This window comes from Alligator sinensis, unplaced genomic scaffold (genome assembly GCF_000455745.1).
Source record: "Alligator sinensis unplaced genomic scaffold, ASM45574v1 scaffold444_1, whole genome shotgun sequence".
Taxonomy (NCBI): Eukaryota; Metazoa; Chordata; order Crocodylia; family Alligatoridae; genus Alligator; species Alligator sinensis.
The window spans coordinates 2310582-2329258 of NW_005841886.1; the positions used below are offsets into that span (position 1 = coordinate 2310582).

The following is an 18677-nucleotide window of genomic DNA, read 5'->3' on the forward strand; positions in this document are numbered from 1 at the left end:
TTTCCACTACCCCAGATGGCACCTAGTAGAGGTGGTTTCGCTCCATCAGAGTGGCTCCCCTGAGGAACACAGGCCACCACCAACATATTGTATCCATTCTCCTGCTCCTGCAGAGAAGGCCCCATCCAGCACGGTGCATTGTGGATAAATAATCCAACACTGACACCAGAGGGAATGTTCCCCAGTCAGAATGGGGGTTCTGGTCTAATATTGGTTTTCAAGTGGTCTTGTAATGGGCTGCACTGAAATGCCACAGTGCTTGTCAGCCCGCTTTGTGATCCTAAGCCAAGGATTGGCAACGTTTTTGAGCAGAGTGCCAATAACACCTGCAACCTTGACTTATAAGATGTTGGCATGCCAGGGGCAGACAACAGGGGAGCTGTGAGGGACCTGATCCTTGTTGTGGCAGTGCAGTCCCTGTCCCTTCCCCAAGGTGCACATGCCAAGCAAAATGCCTTCATTTGCCAAGCTCTGGCCTGCATGCCAGGGGTTTCCTACCCCTGTTCTAGGCAGTGGAGCTAAATGTAGGATTTTACTTTGATGCTGTATGTACATGCAGCCAGCATTGCACCTGAATGTAGCTTGTATTACCACTGGGCACTGACACCCTCCTCCCCACCTCCTTCTCCCTCATCCCCAGAATGGACAGCTGCTAGAGAGAGGTTGAGGGTCAGCACTACTGCTGCTTCCTGGCCCTCCCTGACAGGATAACTGCATTTTTAACTGAGTTTATTAATGCCTGTGCACCGACCTGGGGTAAACTGCTAGGAATACAAGGCACCAACCTCTTCCTACAGTTAAATTCAGTGAGGTAGCCCACTGCCCCTCGGTGACTGAGAGTTTACCTTTGAGTCAAGCCAAACCACTTTGTCCTGTATTTGTAGCTCAGGCTGCTTTTGGATTAGTTCCCCACTAGGTTAAAAACCAAAGCCAACAATCCAAAAGCAGTTGTGTATGTTCAGTATAGCAGGGCAGAGGAGCCCAGAATTGCAGGGAGTCTTTTTCTGCTATAGCTTAGCAAAGAGTTGTAGTTTAGGAAACTGTCTCCAATTAAGGATAGTTACAGCACACGCTGCCCTGAGAAGGTTTGTCTCATCTTCACCCCAGCAGTAACGCTTCCCTCCCTGATGCAAACACTTCCTCACATGCACTCACTCCCCAGACACCTGATCAAGAGTGAGGCTTATTTTCTTTATTATCCAAGTCTCATTTGAGCCAAATGACTGACTTCAGTGGCTCTATTGCAGGCAAAACCACTATTGCCCCAGGTAAGTTAGGGGGCACCTACACGTGCGCTTCAATGCACAGTAGCCTATTTTACTGTGCATTAAAGCATCACATCAGAAACTGCTAATATGCTAATGCACAGTAAAAATGAGCTACTGCACATTAAGTGTCACTAAAAAATTGTGCTTTTTCACTACTGTGCATTAGGGCAGGCTAATGCATATTTATTTATTACCTCACATTACAGGTACTAAATTTACATGTGCAGTTGCAAAAGCACATTAATGAATGGGTAGATGCACCTTAAGTATTCTGTTTCCAGCTTGGTCTATGGGGTTAGGCATGGACTACATAGTGCTACATAGTTAAAGGTACACAGTGCCTACAGGTGCCCCATGACACTTTCAGATGCAGGGTTTAGAGGTCTTTCAGAAATCAGGGTTTTAATTCCTAGTTCTGAGCCCATCTCAGGACTAAACCCTTTCTGTCAGAACCAAGTGCCATATCTCCATTGGACGTTAGCTACCTGCTCTCCAAGAGTAGCAGGCAAAGCCTGCAGTAATCGATGTTAAATATTAACACTGGCTCTGGAACCAGGAGCACATGGCAGGCAGGAAGGGGAAAAGAGTTGTACTGGCAGAACAATGGGCATTGGGAATGACCAGCTGGCTGGCACACAGAGGAGATAGGCCATGCTCATTGCAAATATTTATTGACTCAGGAGCATCCACAAAGCAGACAGCATGGCACACAGTACAGCAAGATGCAGCTCTGATAGGAGACAACATTTCAGGTCAAAGTTGCACAAAACGTGATTTTTCTTCTGCTTTCAATAGGCATTTGAGCCAACAAATCCACAGCTCAGCTAGTGCAGCTCCCCCCACACACAATGGGTTTCTTTCAGAGATTAATTACAGCAACAAAAAAAGATCAACTGTGTAGAAAATATTTTCAAGTATAAACATTATCAACAGCATCTTGTGCCAGGTCAATACCTGGCATGTGGCACAGCAGGTGCTTGCTGACATAGAAAAGGTTTGTGTGGTGTCTCTGATTACTGGCAGTTGGCTGCTGCAGCACCGTGCATCCCAGGACAGCTGCATACTGAGGTATACTTCCCTGAGCACAGCGTGCAGATTTAGGCAATTGTTTCCATAGGGCTTCACCTGAAGGTCTGTTTCCACTAATGTCAGCAGGGAACAGGCTTTCAATCTCCATCCTGGTAATCTAGCACATACTTGGAAAGGTTATAAGCAGCAGGCCCATACCCTGAGTATGGAAATACTCAAGGTAGAAACAGATATTGCCAAATGAAGGAGATCAGCTGTGCTGGCATAGGTCTTGTCTTGGTACAGCAGATCCACTTCAGTGGGTGAAACACATTGCCTACTGTTCTGCCTATTCATGCTGCAGGACAATGGGTGGCGTGTTCTCTTAGGGCTTGAGGGGGCTGTCCTGGACACCCAGGAAGTTCCCATGCAGGCCTGGACTCCTCCATCCCTGCAAACATGTCTGGCTTTTCCCTCTTTTCCCCAGGATCCCCAGGGCCATGTCACAGAAGGGAAAGCCAGGCAGCAGCTCCCAGAGATGAAGGAGTCTGATCCAACATAGAAATTCCTGGGGTGTGCAGGATTGGGCCCCTCAAGCCCCCAGAGTACCTATCAGGGCAGCTGGAGAGCACAGCTGGCTCCGGGCTACCTGAACCCCCCACTTGATAAACATCTGGCATGAAACAGCGACACAAACTGGTACCTTTGTCGAAGCCACATTTGTGCTGCAACAAGGGGCACCGACATCTGACAGCTTGGCTTTTGTGCTGCCATAAAAAAATGTCATGGCACCACAAAGGCAACAGAAGGCACATCTGTGTCCACCCTCAGTTCCAGAGCAGGAAAGAATGTTTCTTTCGAGACTAGTATGGGCAGGGTGGGATTAATGAAGCGTTTGGAAGAAACGCCTTGCTCCGTTCCTTCCTCACCCCATGGATTGACCTTTCCTGCTGTCTTGTATGATACAGAAGATCTAAGCTAAGACTTCCAGGCAAGACTAAGCGACTTGTGGGTGCTCCATTGAAACACCTTTGAAAGGGACCCAATTTTTCACAAAGTGCTAAGTTAAATGCAGGCAGCAGAACCCCAGAGTCAGTTACTTGTGCCATTTATGCCACATCAGGGAAGGAGGTTGTTTGAGAGCCCCTGTGGGCATGGGCAAGAGATTGTACGGCATGCAAACACAGTAATCCCCAACTCAGACTTTGTCTGGATCTGGTCAGTCTAGAAAGACTCCAAATATTTGAGTCTGCCCTGAATCATCAGACCAGGGCAGAGGCCACTGGCTCTGGGAACCATTTATGGGCAGGGATCAATAGCAGAGCCAGGTGTCTTTTTGTTCATGGCAACACTGTTTACACAGGATACCTGCTAATTAACAAATCTAATATTGCTTTCCCAGCTCCTCCCCTTGTCAGCAACTCTCTCCCTTCTGTCAGGCAGTCCAGGCAGGAACAATGTCACCAGACAGCCTCACTCGGCCCCTAGGCTGACCTGTGCCCTGTGCCACCTTGTGCCTAGAGAGGCAGGGGGTTGAACACACTTTCAGAAGAGGGCCTTGAGTTCCCAGCTGGTTCTCAAGCCCAGTTCCCTTTGCCTGTTATTCTTTATCGGTGATTTCCTTCACTCTGCTAACATGGAACTATTAACACTCCCATCAGCCTGCTGCTTCCACAGCCAAATGTCTGCATCAGGTCAGCCTGTTCACTCTGGAGTTACTCACCGATTCAGAGGCAGGGATACCGACTGTCTGATCAACCTTGAGTAACTGCTAGCTGGAAAGGCCTGTGCAGCAGCACTAGGCACTTGTGATGCCTTTCAGCACCTGGAGTGGAGGAATCCCATGTCTGTCTCCAATTGCAAAAAAGAGCCAATATTGGAGGCGGATGAGACAAGCTGTAACATCAGATGTGAAAGGAAGCAGCTGCCAATGCAACGGGGCTTCTCATGTAGGCTCCGAACAGTAAGAGATGGAGCTGGCACGAGCCCTTTAGAGAGGACATGTGCTTTCACTTTACAAACTGACTGCTCACCAAGTCATTTAAGGTCAGAAAATGTAGCGGAAATCCCCTGTGTGCCTTCCCTGCTCAGAGTCCAGCTGGAAGTCCTGCCCCAAAAATGCCCCTGAGCACCAGGGAGAATCAGGAAAGAGGAGGACAAGTACTTCCAAAATGTTGTTAGCTAGATGGGCTTGAGAGTGCTTTGACTTTGGCAGACATCTCCACTCCTGTGGCTGGCTGTTGTGAGCTGGTTGGGATCTGATGGGAATCTGCAGAAGCAGTACATTATGGGGCATCAGGAAGTAACGCGCCTCAGGGCAAGACAAACACCACTGTGATCATTAAAGGCACCAAAGCTTTGGCATTCAGCCAAGGAGTAGGGGCACTGAAACGGAGCATAGGACAGATTTAAATCCACCCAGGACCAGGTGGACTGGCACAAACACTGTTTCCAGTACTGCATGAGCTCCAGGAGGCACAATGAGGCAGCATGCATGAAATGATAGGAGCCAGGTTGAAGGCCTCATCTTTCACCTGAATTTGGTTTAGACATTTACCTACAGGTTCTTTCTCTGTGCCCCTGGCCTGGCCTGCCAGGCTGGGAAGTAAGAGCTCTGCAATCCTAGTGCAAGAGGGGCAAAATTGCCAGCCTCAAGAGGTTTGGAGAAGGAACCAAATACCTAGAGGAGCTCGGCTGGTATTAAAGGCTGCAGCATAAAGAAAGCAGCCCTTGAGCAAAGCCAGACCTCAGTGCTTTGGGTAGGAGGCAGGGAAGAGGCCCTGACTGGCACCCTGGCTCAGTGGGGAACAAAGAGCAACCTGCATGTCTCACAGGAGCACAACGCACAGGACTACAGTGTGGGCTTGGAGAGCAGCTGCACTGGCACACGGCTCCCCTGCACATGAGGAATTAAAGCCCTCCCCTCTCATGCCAGCTGCACTTGATGATCACTGGGTGGCAGGGGAGTGAGGCGGACACCAATACACCAGGGATGTAGAATCCGCAAGACAGCAGTGGAGCTCTAGTTACACAGCACACATGCACAGGGCTGAGAGCAAGGACTATGGATGATAAGAACACCAAACCCTCGCCCTCCCCCATGCAAGGGCATCACTGGCTGCCACTGGGACTCTCCCCCTCAGTGAGATTTTTAAAATCCATGGACAGTGCCAGTTCCTCAGCCAGTGGAGGTCTCTTCCACTCATCCCGCGTCAGGATGTACCCGATCAGCAGCCCGAAGGTGATCAGCAGCAGGCCCAGAACATTGGCTAGGATCCCTTCAGGCACAAAGGAGCTGTAGGTGGTCCTGCAAGAATAGAGAAGGGCATTGGAGCTGGCTTCCTGCTACCCTGAGGATACAACAGATCCACACAAGGGGCAGCTTCTAATTCAGTCCCGGCCCTGAAATGCTCCCATTTACCCTGACCCCATCCCAAACAACCAGCAGCCTGACTTAAAGACAACAAAAAGCTACATCCCTTCACAGAAGTGCACTCTGGTGAAGGAACCACCCTCCTGTAGTCCAGGAGGGGCCAAACCAGGCTGGGCTTGTACAGCCTGCTTGCTGTCCTGCTAAAAGTTTCTCTACAACCACACAGGAACTGCCTATTAGATGCTACTGCCTCTCCTGGCTGGTTTGGGCACCATGTTGGCTAACTAGCAGAGACAGCTCAGGCTGTGCTTGAAACAAAGAGTCAGCCAAGGGACTTTTCCCACTGGCTGTTTGACACCAGCTGTCCCATGTGTGGCATAATGAGACAGCCAATCCAGCCCTTGTCTGGATCAGCACAAAGGATCCATATGGCCAGTAAGAGCTTGAAGGAAAACCTAGAGGCATCAAATCTGGAAGCTAACCATTAGGCATGAGAAGGCCAGAACTGAAACATGGATCCAACAAGGAAAAGCCTCTCAGAATCCAGCGTTTTTATCTAGAAAAGAAATCACAAACCACATTTCCCAATATCCTGCAGCACCTGTCACTGGCCTGGACTCCCGAGGCATCTTGCCAACACACTACTGCCTTAGAGAAAGTCAGACGTGTCTACTAAGGTCTACTCCAGACCTTAGCGGACCACAACCCATAGCATCTAGGGGCCCGAACACTGCAGGAGAAGGAACAACGGGACTGGGAACTAGGTTTAGAGGGGCTGTTTTCTCCCACTGCCCAGGAAGTGCCTCATGCTGAAGCCCATGTGAAATCCAGTGGTGAGGTGGGGAGAAGAATACAGGCCAGCAGTTTTAGCCATGTACTTAATACTGAAGAGGAGCAGCTCCTTGATACCCAGCAGGCATGTGGCAATGGAGAGGATAAGGAGGAAGATGCCAAAGAAGACATGGTGCGATTTGTACTTGTTGCGAAGTGAGAAGGATGCTCCAGGAAACAGGAAGAAGCTGAAGCCCATGAGCCACTGGAAGGGAAAGAAAAATGGCAGGGGGCAATAAACCACTGAGTCCTCTCAGGGCTGGAACCAAACCGCAGTGGACAGCAATCCTTTCCCAACAAGACCTCAGCTCCCACTGCAGCAGCCATTATGGCAGCAGGTCACGGAGGTTGGGGCAATTTAGCTCTTCCTACCTCACCCCACAGGCAAACACGAATTAGTGCCCAGGTAAGAGTCCAACTGCGCCCTGCTCAGATGCTGGCACCGCGTGTCTCTCCCAACCCCCAGGAGCAACTTCCAATTAAAATAACAGGGGACTGAGTTGCCCCAGATCCCGCAGGGCAAGTCAGTAGCAGAGCTGGGACTAGTCCTGACATCCAGCCCCCTGCTCTCACCGCTAGGCAGCTCAGCCTGTCAGGAGAGCCTGCAAGACAGGAGAGAGCACCCAGCTCCAGGTCACCCTCTGCCCCTCACCTGGATAAAGTAGAGGCTGAAGGCTGATATGCCACACCAGCTGTGCAGGCTGTACATGTCTGCAAAGTTATTCTTCCTGTGGTAGTCAAACACGGCTATCAGGCCTGTGGAGAAGAGAAAGAAGCCTGTTAGAGCTGGACACCCATCCTCAGCCAGCACGTTCATCGCACTCTGTGTACCCTTCACAGTACCAGCATGCAGGTAGTGAGGTAAGTGGCAGTGGGTGAACCATTACTCTGCTGGCTCCCCAAGCTGGCCTTGGCAGGGTCCTGACAACCAGGTTCACTGGGCTCTGGCATTACCAGGCTACTACATCATGCTACAAGTGGGACTGCTACATCCACCCACCCACCTCTCTGGCTCTGATGCTCCCCTCTCTGTCTTTGCTCCCCTCTCTGGGATGGTCTATGAGCTGTAAGAGGAAAGGGGCAATGGAGGGTTCCAAACCCCCCTGCTCAGCACACTGCTGCTCTTGGGGCATCTTGCCAATGATGCCTTGCAGCTGGAGGAATCCGTCCAGGCCACCTTCCTGATGGCTTGTCCTTGTTGTGGGGGAACCCAGGACTCACCCACAAGGGCGATGACCAGTGCAAGGACATGAAGGAGTCCATGGAGGATTTTGGTGGAGCGCTTGCTTTCGTTCCTGAAGACCCGGTAAACCAGGAGAGCTGGTGGAGAGAACATATGTGAGACAAGTGCAGGGGGGAAAGTCAGGAAAAGGCCCCCCACCAAAAAAGACTAGGTGTAGCTGTGCTACACATGTGTAAAATTAACTCCAAGAGGGCACGATACCCAGTGCTGGAAGTGAGCCACAAAAGGGAGGCAGAGGGTGACTCATACTGCAGGGAGCGTTAAGCACTTTGTTATTCTCCCCACTGCCTTCCCCAGATTTAATTTGGTAGCTTCAATCTTTCCTTAAAGCCACAGGACCTGGCTGCAGGGCACCTGCTACTGCAGCTTTCCCATCATAGCTCTGTGCAGATGTGCCTGGCTGCGTGCTTAAGAGGCCATCTGGGAGACAATTACTGCTGCTGGTTCCCTGAGCAGCACTGTGACAGAGCAAGGCACAAAGCCATCCTCCACACCCAATCCATTTATCCCCTGCTAAGTGCTCTGCAGAAGGCCTGACCCACGTCAGCTCCACTCAGACAACAGTAAGGGTTTCATCACCAGCATGAGGAAGCTTTCCATAGGGATCTGTTGCTTTGTCATCGGCTACGAGAGTAGATGTCCCATAGCATCCCTCTCCTGCACCCTTCAGCTAGAGCAGAGAAGCCAGCCTTGCTTTGCACTAGTTCAGTGCAGATGGCATCAGTGCACCCAGTTGCAGTACCAATTGCTCATGTCATGGGACAGCTTTGTACTTTTCCCGAATGGGTAGCTTGCTGCCTGGGCCATGTCCCCTTTCAGACCAGCAGGCTGATGGTGCCGAATTGGAGCAGTGTGATGGAAAGCAATACCAGGCCAACATGAAACGGCCCAGCTCCTCATCCAGTTACTGGTGTAAATTTGGACTAACTCCACTTTAAGGCTGTACCCAAAATATTCAGTAGGGAAGCACCTATGGGACTACAGTGGAGAAGGAATTATTAACTCCATCAGTCAGCAGGGGGGCTGAGGCCTGGACTCTTGGTCCCCTGAAGGAGTGTTGAGGAACACAGCAAGCACCTGCCCCACTACCTGCGACCAGGCCAGGTCCTGGTCCCAGCTTACCATCCCCTTGGAGGAAGACCATTCCAATGATCATGCAGAGTGGGTGGACGTTGAACTCTAGCAAGCTTTCCCAAGCGATGCCCCCCCGGAACTGGCCCATCCAGGCTCCAGTCATGGCAATCACTGTCAGTCCCAAGAACTGGGAGATCGCCACATAGCAGGAGAGCCCTGCTGGGCTCGGAGGCCTTGCAAGGCTGTCTTCCATATCAGGCAAGGCAGATGACGCTCAGCAACAGGATCACAGGCTGCAGGCACAACAAGAAGAGTGATCAGTGTGGCAGCACACCAGGAGCTCAGAAGGGATCCATCACCTTTCCCAGGCACCTCACGAGCATCCAGGACACTATTCAACTAATCTTCTTGCATAAGAGCCAGAGTCCCAGCATCAGCTTGGAGATTGTTCGTATTTCAGGCAGGGACCAGATGGTTGATCTCAAGACCCACTCCCAGTTCTCACATGCTTTTGAGCACAGCAGCTTGCAACCACAGCTGACTACCTGAGCTCAGCAGGCACCTATGGAACCCATCAGCCCAGGGCACTTCTGTGGGCTGCACCTGCAAAGCCAGCCCAGGTATGGGCATAACAGATCGCAAACAAGGGCAGCCCTGTGCTGTGTTGCAGGCACCCAGCATGCAGAGGGGAAGTGTTTTGTTGAATCTGAAGGCATTACTCAGTGTTTGTCCAAAGAAAAACAAACCTGGTCACACCCAGCCTGGGTATTGTGCCCAAACAGTCACCAAGGCAGCTAGGCTAGTATTCCCCCTACCTGGGCAAGCCACAAGCATGGCTAAAAACAACAAGGGAGAGAAGGTTAGAGACTGTTCTGCCAAACTAGGAGCTGCAGCTGCTCTGCATGTGACCCCACAGGTCCTCACTGCTCCAGGCATCATCTGCCATCAGGTCTAGAGGAACTTCCCTGCTGACTTATGAATGGCCCTGGGTGGGACTCCCGTTCTCAGAGGCTTGCCTGGCACACGGATCTAGCTGGCTGATTCAGCATGGGTGGAAGCTGCAGCCTGCCACAGCCTGAATAAAACAAGACTTCTTCCTTGTTCATCAAGGTCCCCTGTCACAGCCTCCCAAGAAGGCTCCAGCAGTCTCTCCATTTTATCTTCATTGCTGACCCTTGCATCCCTCTGTCCTCACCAGATGCCCTGATTTTTCCCCAATTTCAGTCTTAAACTCTTTTTTTTCCTGTTTGCACAGCTATGCACTGGGGCTCCTAGACACTCTTCAAACTTGGTTGTGTATGGCATGATGGTAGTGGCTCCTACTGGGGTAGGAGCATTGTCAACTCTTCAGTCTGTCACAAATCCTGCATTCTGGTGTTTCTCATAAAGAACCAGTCATGCGAGACAGAACCAATGCTTTAATTAAGAAACAGATTTTAACCCTTCTGTTTGCAGGCAAGAGCCTGGAAACATGAATCCTAAAAGGCCCAAATATCCTCGTGTCAGGTATCCAGGTTGTAGCCGTATTGGTCTAGAGGAAAAAAAGCAATCATCTATTGACTCCTCTGTGAAATCCTATGAAATATGAACTTTCATTTCTACCCAGGAGAACTTTTACAATCTTTTCGCCAATGCCTGATGAAGGGTGTTTGTGCCCAAAAGCTTGCAATTAAACAATTATTTTTTGCAAAAATCCTGTTGTTCTAATAAAAGATATAATTTCTACTATGAGTCCTGGTTGCAAATATCCTCATGTCCTTCTATTTTAAAGTGATGGGATTGTCTTAAATTTGGCAAGGAAAGAGTGGCCCAATTTATGTTCTTTGGGTACCAGGGTCTGCTGGTAGAAGGCTAGAGCAGCAGGAAGCAGCAGAAAACTTTATTCATAAAATGTACTGCTAAAGAGGAGGTCAGGATTGCTCCCAGAAGGAGCCAGTCATCTTGGATGTTCTGCTTGAACCTAGGCAAAGAACAGATGGTGTTTTCCAGCACTGGCCTCGTCCAGGTCTAATGAAACCCATGGAAGCCTGGCTTCCACTGGTATTCATGACAAACCACTCAAGTCTTTGCTGCACTTACATGGGGCAACAGATGGTAATTGGGAAGCAAGAAACATTAACAAGCAGTTGGGATTTTTAAGGCTGATTTGGAATAAATGAGCAAAACGAGGGGCGTAAAAGGAATCCTAGGGAGAAACCATCCTTCAATGGGAGGTGGGAAGCTTGCATTGTTCATGCGAGAACTGACAGGAGCCTCATGTCCTAAGGGGGCAGTTACAGACATCTCAGTCAGGGTGAGCACTCTTACATAGATTGATGGCATTATTGTAACTTGTAGGTTAAAGACTCCAGCTCCCCTTCTTCCTTTCTGCCTTTTGTATTCAATTTACACTCTCCACTTTATACAGTACTCTGTGCACGGTCTTTCACAGCATCTGATGAAATGAGCTCCAGCTCCTGAAAACTTATGCTACATAATTTAGTCAAAAAGGTACACGTCTACCCTGTCTTTTTATTTTAGTGTTGCAACTCCATTTTTTGCACAAAGATAAGGAAGGGTCTGCAGGCAGCCTCCACACACTGGAATGGTCCTGCTTTACCATGAGCCAGCCTGAAACTTGGGGGAAAGATCCCTGGGACTGAAAGCAAAGGCCACAAATTCACATCTGGTCTTCCTCTGACTGCTACTAGTGCTTCTGAGCATTTTACAGCCCTCTTTGCTGTGCAAGGCCTCCCAGCCTGACCTTGGGGGCCAGTAGCTATCAGTGTCTTCATCTGACAGATAAGGGAGACTGCATAGCGTCACTCCAATATTGCAGGCCCAAGCCCTCAAGGTTGTGTGGATAACATGTCAAGCCTTGTCTCACTCCTCCTGTCTAGCCTCATCTCTCATCTGATACCACAAATTCTATTGACTTGTGCAAACTACCTGCAAGGTGCATTAGCTCAACTACTAAAACCTGAGGGTCCCCCAGTCACAGTCTATACTGCTGGCTCACGTTAGCAGGCATTGGAGCTCCCCACTGCAAAGGGTCGGTTTTGCCAGTGCAGCAGGTTAAAGCGGAGGTCTTTTTGTCATTGTTTTGTTTGCATTTTCTCTAAACCCTAGCAAACGGCCATCAGACAGGCCTGGGGACAGGTAGGGCAGAGGTCTGGCATGGGCTCCTCAATCTGGCCAAGGAGCACCAAGAACAGAACAAGATGCCATCCCCACCAGCCTCCTACAAGGGCGGAGCAACAGCATGGTTTTTGCTCTCCACAGCTCGGACTTCCAAACCCTGCAGAGACCTCCCTGCAGAATGCAGTACAAGGAAAACTCCACGCATTTCCTGAAAAGACAAGGGACCCAGGACAGCTGCCCATCCAGCTATAAACCCGTGCCAGTATAATGGCAGGAGACCCTCACTCCTAATACAAGGGTCACTTCTCGGTGCCCAGCACAACAGTAAAGCTGTACAGTGCCCTGGGGCTCAGCCTGGGTTGAGGAGCAGTGCTGCCAAGGGGAGTCATTGCTGTTACCTGGCCCATCACAGAGCTGCTGTACCTTTCCATGCCCAGTTTCACAGCCACAATCCTAGGCAGCAGGAAGGCATTTTCTGCTATGAGCTTCTTGAAGGTTGGGCAAGAACTCCCTGCTCCAAGAGAACAATCTTACAGGGCACTTGACAAGGCACCAGTGTCCCAGCAGGTACAAATTTAAGGTTGTTCAAGAAGCAGGTTGCAAGCTACCTACAGCCTGTTGCTATAAGCTCATGGCATCTCTCCTTCCCCCTCCCCAAGTTACCCTATGATTTTTGGGGACATTTATGAAGCGACCCTCATGGGAATCAAGAACTGCTCAAAGTGCAGGGAGCAGTGGCAACTCTTCCAACTCCACCTTAACAAAGTTTGCATGTAAGCAAACATGTCAGAAATGGATCCCGACAGACAGATTAATGATGCCAGTTGAAGTGGGGAAGATTTATTAAGAACACACACACTTTTCTTCCTAGCCAGAGCTGCAGACTTTATTGGATCATGCAAGATAAGTGGATTAAGACAATTGGTTTATTCTATTAGACTGCACTACAAATGCCAGCTGCGTGCTTATGGCTCTTGCAGCTTGAGGTCAGAAGAGGCTCTGGAGGGGGCATTAGGGATCAAAGCCTTGAAAGCAAAGGAGATCACTAGGCACTCTCCCTTTGGGAATACTAAGGAAAAGGGCTATGGCTTTCCCCCTTTCCCCCCTCTAGGCCATGGCAGGCACCAGCAAGTGTCCTGTGCTCTACAGATTCTGCTGTCTCTCACAAGGGGGTATGACTATGTGCCATGTTGCTCAGGAAGGGGTTAAAAAGAGCCTGGGGTCTCAGTCCTTCCTGCCTCATTGCACCTGCAGCAGGTAATGTGCCTGGGAGGTAGGGATAAAAGGAAAGAACCTAGTCCAATTGCGAAGGTGGGAATGACTAGGTCTCCAATTCTTGCCCAGTGAGGAAAATGTGGTGGAGACCCTCACTTCATCCCCAAGGGAAGGCAGGTCTGAAGCAGGGAGCTCAAATGGGAGTGGTGCGGAGAAGGCACACTCTGGATGAGAGAACTGGGCCCAGGACTGCGTGCTCTCCTCTTTGGTTTTGGTACGCTCTTTTGATGCTTGGATACTCCTGAAGAGTTGGGAGTTGAGTGTCTGAGCCAGGAGGGCCATGTCATTGGGAACTGTACTCCTGGAAGGAAACTGAGGCAGGATAATGGTGGGACTGCAAAGTGCTACAAGCTGCAGAGGGCAAGCCTGTCTCGGGGAAAGAAGGAGCAGACAAACACCTAGCGCTCCTCTTCAGCGTGAAGAGAGGTGGGGGCAGGCCTGGTGCTGAGACAAGACCTCTCTGCTCAGGGAAATCTTGTCTGCCAGGGAAGAGGAGGAGCTACACAGATCTCCCTTCCCCCAACCTGACAGCTTTGCCAAGGATCCCAAATTCCTAGTGCCAACACTGGACTCAGTGGAACCTGATGGACTCAGGTTCATCACCTGAGAACAAGCAACTGTTCTCCAGCCCAATGCCAAGCCACCATGCAATGTGACTTTATGCTAGTCTGACTCTACGGCACAGCCTGCCCTACAAGGGGAAATGGAGCCTCAGACAGATGTGGGCAGATGTTGTTTGAAAATGGCCCTGCAGCCTCCCTATCTGCAGTCAGGACAGAAGTCAGACCTGATAGGACTATAAGTCATAACAGGGTAGAATCAGTCAAGTAATCAGACAATTGGCATCAGAGCGTAGATACTGGAACCCAGAGCATGCTCTTCCTCCCAAGTACTACGGCAGCTTTGCACCAACAGGCCTCATGCCTTTTGCTCTCAGCTGTTACCATCGTGGGAAAGAGCTGGGCATGGCTTTGGTAATGACAGTCCTGCCACCAGAACAGAATTCAAAAAGCCCTGAAGCTGCCTCTAGCGATAACATGCCTGCTGTCCCAAGACACGGGCATGCAGAGCAAATAAAAGTGACGCCAATGGGAAAAGCCACTGCAGAACACAGACAGCACAGTACGCAATGCGGAACCTACCATCTTAACCCTTCCAAGGTGCAAAAATTCATCTGCGTGCTGTTATGCTCCTAAAATAGAGGCCTGAAAACTCCAGTACGGTTAGCTTGTTCCCGTGAAGCAGCCTTGTAACGGACTCTGCTAGAACAGAGCAACTTGAATCTGTCCTGCCCCTTTTAAAGGGTCAGAGTTTCCAGGAGACCTCTGCTTTTCCTGAGGCACTGTTGGCAGTGGACAAGATTTGCAGGGCAGGAGCCTCAGTGGACTGAACTCTGTGTGCATCAGCATCAGAATGGGTGCTAAGCGCTCTGAAGGCTGGCCTCTAGTATCATGGTCTCCAAAGAGCAGCAGCCTGACAGCATACATACCATGTTCTCTTCGATGAAGACATTACTCTTGTGCCTGTGATCCACCCATGGCACACACTGTTTCTGGGGAAACACCAAGCAGAGAGCAAGGGACAGGAGCTACACTGAAATCAGGCTCCGCTTTCCAATACCGCAGCTTTCAACTCCCAACTCATGCTTTCCTCCTGACCCCCTTACGGTTATTAAAGGAGTTATCCTGTACTGCTAGAAAAACAAGTCTCACTAACATGCTGTTTAATAACATCAGATTCTCTCTCCAGTGTCTCTCCTCTCCAGCATGTAAACACCCAGGGTGGACAGACCCCATTACAACGTTTGCACTTACAACATCCTCGACGTGCAGCGTTTCGAGTTACAATGTTTTGCACTGACAACGTTTATAAATTGACACCCTGTTTCAACTTTATGACATCAGTTTCGACTTTACAACGCTTGATCCCATGCAATGCCATGCCAGCGAACAAGTTCACTGCGTCACTCATCTTCCTGGAGAACATCTGTCCAAACTTCCTTGGATACTTTCTTTAAGAAAGCAGACAAGAATCCAGAAACACCTGCAGCCAAGACACCAGCCAAGAATCCTTCAAAAAGTCCAACCAAGAGCCCTTCAAAACATTCAGCAAAGTCACCTCAAAGAAGTCCTTCCAAATCAATATGATTGCTATTTACAATATAAATACATTAATGTAGCTATATTACTCATCTATAATTGATTAAATACAAAATTCTGGGTTATTTTTGGTGAAAATAGGGTATGGAGCCTTAGTTCAGGAACCAATCCCCCATTTATAACATTGTTTCCTATGGAAAAAAATCAGTTCCGAGTTACAACGTTCAACATAAGAGGTGGTTTTCAGGAACCAACTGTGTCGTAAGTCTGAGGACTGCCTGTACTACAACACTTTGAATTATCCAGAACCCTTTTCTCTGCCTCTGTTGGCTATGTAGCCTCTATGGGGGACCCCATGCCTGCTCTCCTCTCTTGATCTTGGTTTTCAGAATGCTTCCAAGGAACAGCAGCAGCTGCCAGTGGGGAAGCCTATGGCCCCAGGTGAGGAGAGAGATTTGGAGTGAACACAATTTAAGAATCAGGCCCTGCAATCTGTAGCTGCTACATACCCTTCCCTCCCCTGGACTAAGGCAGTCCCAGCCAACACTAAATGACACACTCACACTGGAAAATGAAGCAGTCAGTCCCAGCACTAGCAAACATAAGATCCCAGTCTAAAAACCAGCTGCTGAAGCTGCTTCAGGCAGCAAATCCCAACCCCACCCACGCCAAGCCAAAACCAAAGCCTTGGAGAGTCAGGATAGAGGATGCAGACTCACATGGACTCCTGGAAGTGTCTGTCTCTAGCAACAGCAACAGCAACAACCCCACTGCCTGCAATTCACTGTCACCAGCCTAGCAAAAGCTGATTGCCCAGTGTGTGATGATGATCCAGGCTAGGTTAATCATCTCCTGAGAATCCTCCTTCCCCAAATTAATAACACCTGCAGCAAGATTCCCTATTAAGGCAGCTCTGCATGCTGGGAAAAATGCATCCCTAGCCAGTTAACCCATTCCATTTCACAAGCTGGTTGCCTTGCAACACTACCGAATAGAAACGCAGTCATCGCTGGCAAAGGTCTACTTTCCCCATGGGCAGCAGAGGCAGAGCACAGGAAATCATTCCCATCCTACCCCAAGTAATCTAGCTACTGAGATAATACCTCCCCAGACACAGGGAATTAGTGAGATACATATGTCCTACTGAGGACCTGAAATAAACTGCCTGGCACAAAGCATCTGTCATAAAAACAACAACAGCCCTTTTATATTTTTTTTAAAAAACAACATTCAGCATTTAGAACAGAAAATTTGAAAATTTCTCTAAATTAGAGACATTTAGAGCAGGAAATATCCCTAATTTCACCCTTTGCTCACTCTTAGGAGGGTTCTTTATTTCATCCCATTACCTCTAGTTAACCCTGCAGAGTGATTCTCTCCCTTCGTGGACCTTAACACTGTGTAAATACAGGCTATAAGAGCTGCCCTTCAATCATTACTAACCAAGTTATACAACATCCATCTAGCAGTCCTACAGGTCAGTGTTTTACTAGGTTAAATACGTGAAATATCCTTTCATGATAGATGCTGCGCTCTCGTGACAGTCTGACTGTAAGTGGCCTGGTGGGACCCGAGTACTTCTGCAAACCTGGTAACTGAACTGGAGATGGACCCAACTCGCTCCCCAGAAGGCTTTCTGTGGGTTCTGAGTTGTCAACTAACCTAGCCCTCAAGACTTTCTTATAAATCAAATGCTCCAGGTCTCTGGTCAGTTCTGTTGCTATTGTGAACCTATCTGATGGTAGTTTTATGTAGAGAGTCCTGAGCAGTGCTCCAGGTACAGTCACACCTCGGAGACCCATCAACTCCCTCATCTGTCAATAGTGTCTGTCTAGCCAAGCCCCACTCCCAATAGCATCAGTGGCTGATTTGACAGGCAAGAGGTGGCATGTTCGAGGCCATAGCAGAAGCATTCACGGTGCAGCCTGTCAGAGTCCAGTGAATCTGCAAATTCTGTTAAAGGCCTTGTCACAGGGACATGAAAAAGGAAAGGAAAGTGGCCCACTATAGTTAGTACACTCACCCTTGTGAACACAACCCCCATGTGAGGCAGGGTAGTGAAGAAGAGACTAAGTGACATGCCTGAGGTTATGTAGGGAACCTGCAGCAAAGCTCTAAGTCCCAAGTCTCTTGCCAGTACCATAACCCAGGAGTGGCCAACCTGGGGCATGGGTGCCACAAGTGGCACAGGCAGCCTGTGTGTGTGGCATACAGCAGCTCAGGGAGGGGACAGGCAGCACAGCAGCAGATAAGGCAGGAAGCAGAAACCAAAACAACAGGTTGGGCAGGGAGCACAAGGAAATAAGCAGAAAGCAGAGCAGCAGATGAAGCACTGAGCACAGGGCTGAGAGCAGAAAGCAGAGCAATATAATTGGGCAGGGGAAGTGGGTTCAAGTGGCACTCGGGGAGGATGCGGGGCTAATTTGTGCCAAAAAGGTAGCCCCACCTTCCCTGATCAATGAAGCACCTTTCTCCTCTGCAGCCCAAAGATTACATTTGCCTGTTGTGTAGCCATGTCCCACTGCAAAATCCTGTTCGACTTGCTGCCTACCCTCACGGCAATGTCTCTGGTCGTGACAGTTTTCCAGGTGTCTTCTCCCTCGTGTGACTATTTCAGATCACACCCATTTGATCTGATGTGTAGACACACCATATAAATGCCACCAGATGGAAAACCCCAGGTCTGAGGGTTACTCCCACCTGAGAAGTGAAGTTTGCTTAGCTAGACCTTATTTTAAGGGAATTAAAAAAAAAAAACTATGAGAGAACACAGATCTACAAAAGGATCACGTGCCAATAAGCTCCCCTACAGAGAACAGTAAGTGGGATGAAAAGGGAGGCCTGAAAGGGCCTTTAAGTAGCTTATTAAATAAACGAGTTCTATGGCAACTGCTACAGGCCACCGTGCAAGGCAGAGAAATGGTTCAGTGGTGACTAGAGATTATCTCCCCACCCCATTTCACGTGCTGTAGGAAACGGAAGCATTTCCCAGAAATGGAAGCAAAGGCAGCAAGTGGGAGAGCTGCACCAGCCCCTGCAAGGATGCCGCCTGCCCTCGGTCTCACAGCCACCCAGCGCACCTCCCAGCCCAGACAGGGCGCAGCTGCAGCGCTGCAGGGTGACAGGGTTTCTCCTGCCGCCTAGGAAACGCCACACCCAGAAGAGTGCCTGGCACTGCTTAGCCGGGGCCCGATCCTGCCCTGCTAGGCTGCCAGCGGCCGGCCGAGCCCTAGCAAGCCCCGCGCGTGGAGCCAGCGCGCTGCGTGCCAACAGGGGCCCACAGCAGGAGGGCTGGGGACAGCAAAGGCAGGCGGAGCTGGGCTCTCGCGGCGCCTCCTCGGCGCGCACAGCCCTGGCGGAGGAGCCGCCCGGCCGCCCCGCTGCAC

The 18677-nt window shown here is 49.9% G+C and overlaps 1 protein-coding gene across 1 annotated transcript; it reads right to left on the minus strand.

Annotated features, from left to right (window-relative positions):
- Positions 1 to 1923: 1923 nt before the first annotated feature.
- LOC102374207 (cytochrome b561) lies at positions 1924 to 17337 on the minus strand. The gene is made up of 6 exons (XM_006017828.3): positions 16011 to 17337; positions 8846 to 9090; positions 7702 to 7800; positions 7133 to 7236; positions 6528 to 6685; positions 1924 to 5583 (listed from the first exon to the last, which is right to left on the minus strand). The coding sequence occupies exons 2-6, from the start codon at positions 9048 to 9050 to the stop codon at positions 5388 to 5390; spliced, it is 762 nt and encodes a 253-aa protein (XP_006017890.1). The 5' UTR covers positions 9051 to 9090; positions 16011 to 17337; the 3' UTR covers positions 1924 to 5387.
- Positions 17338 to 18677: the final 1340 nt, after the last annotated feature.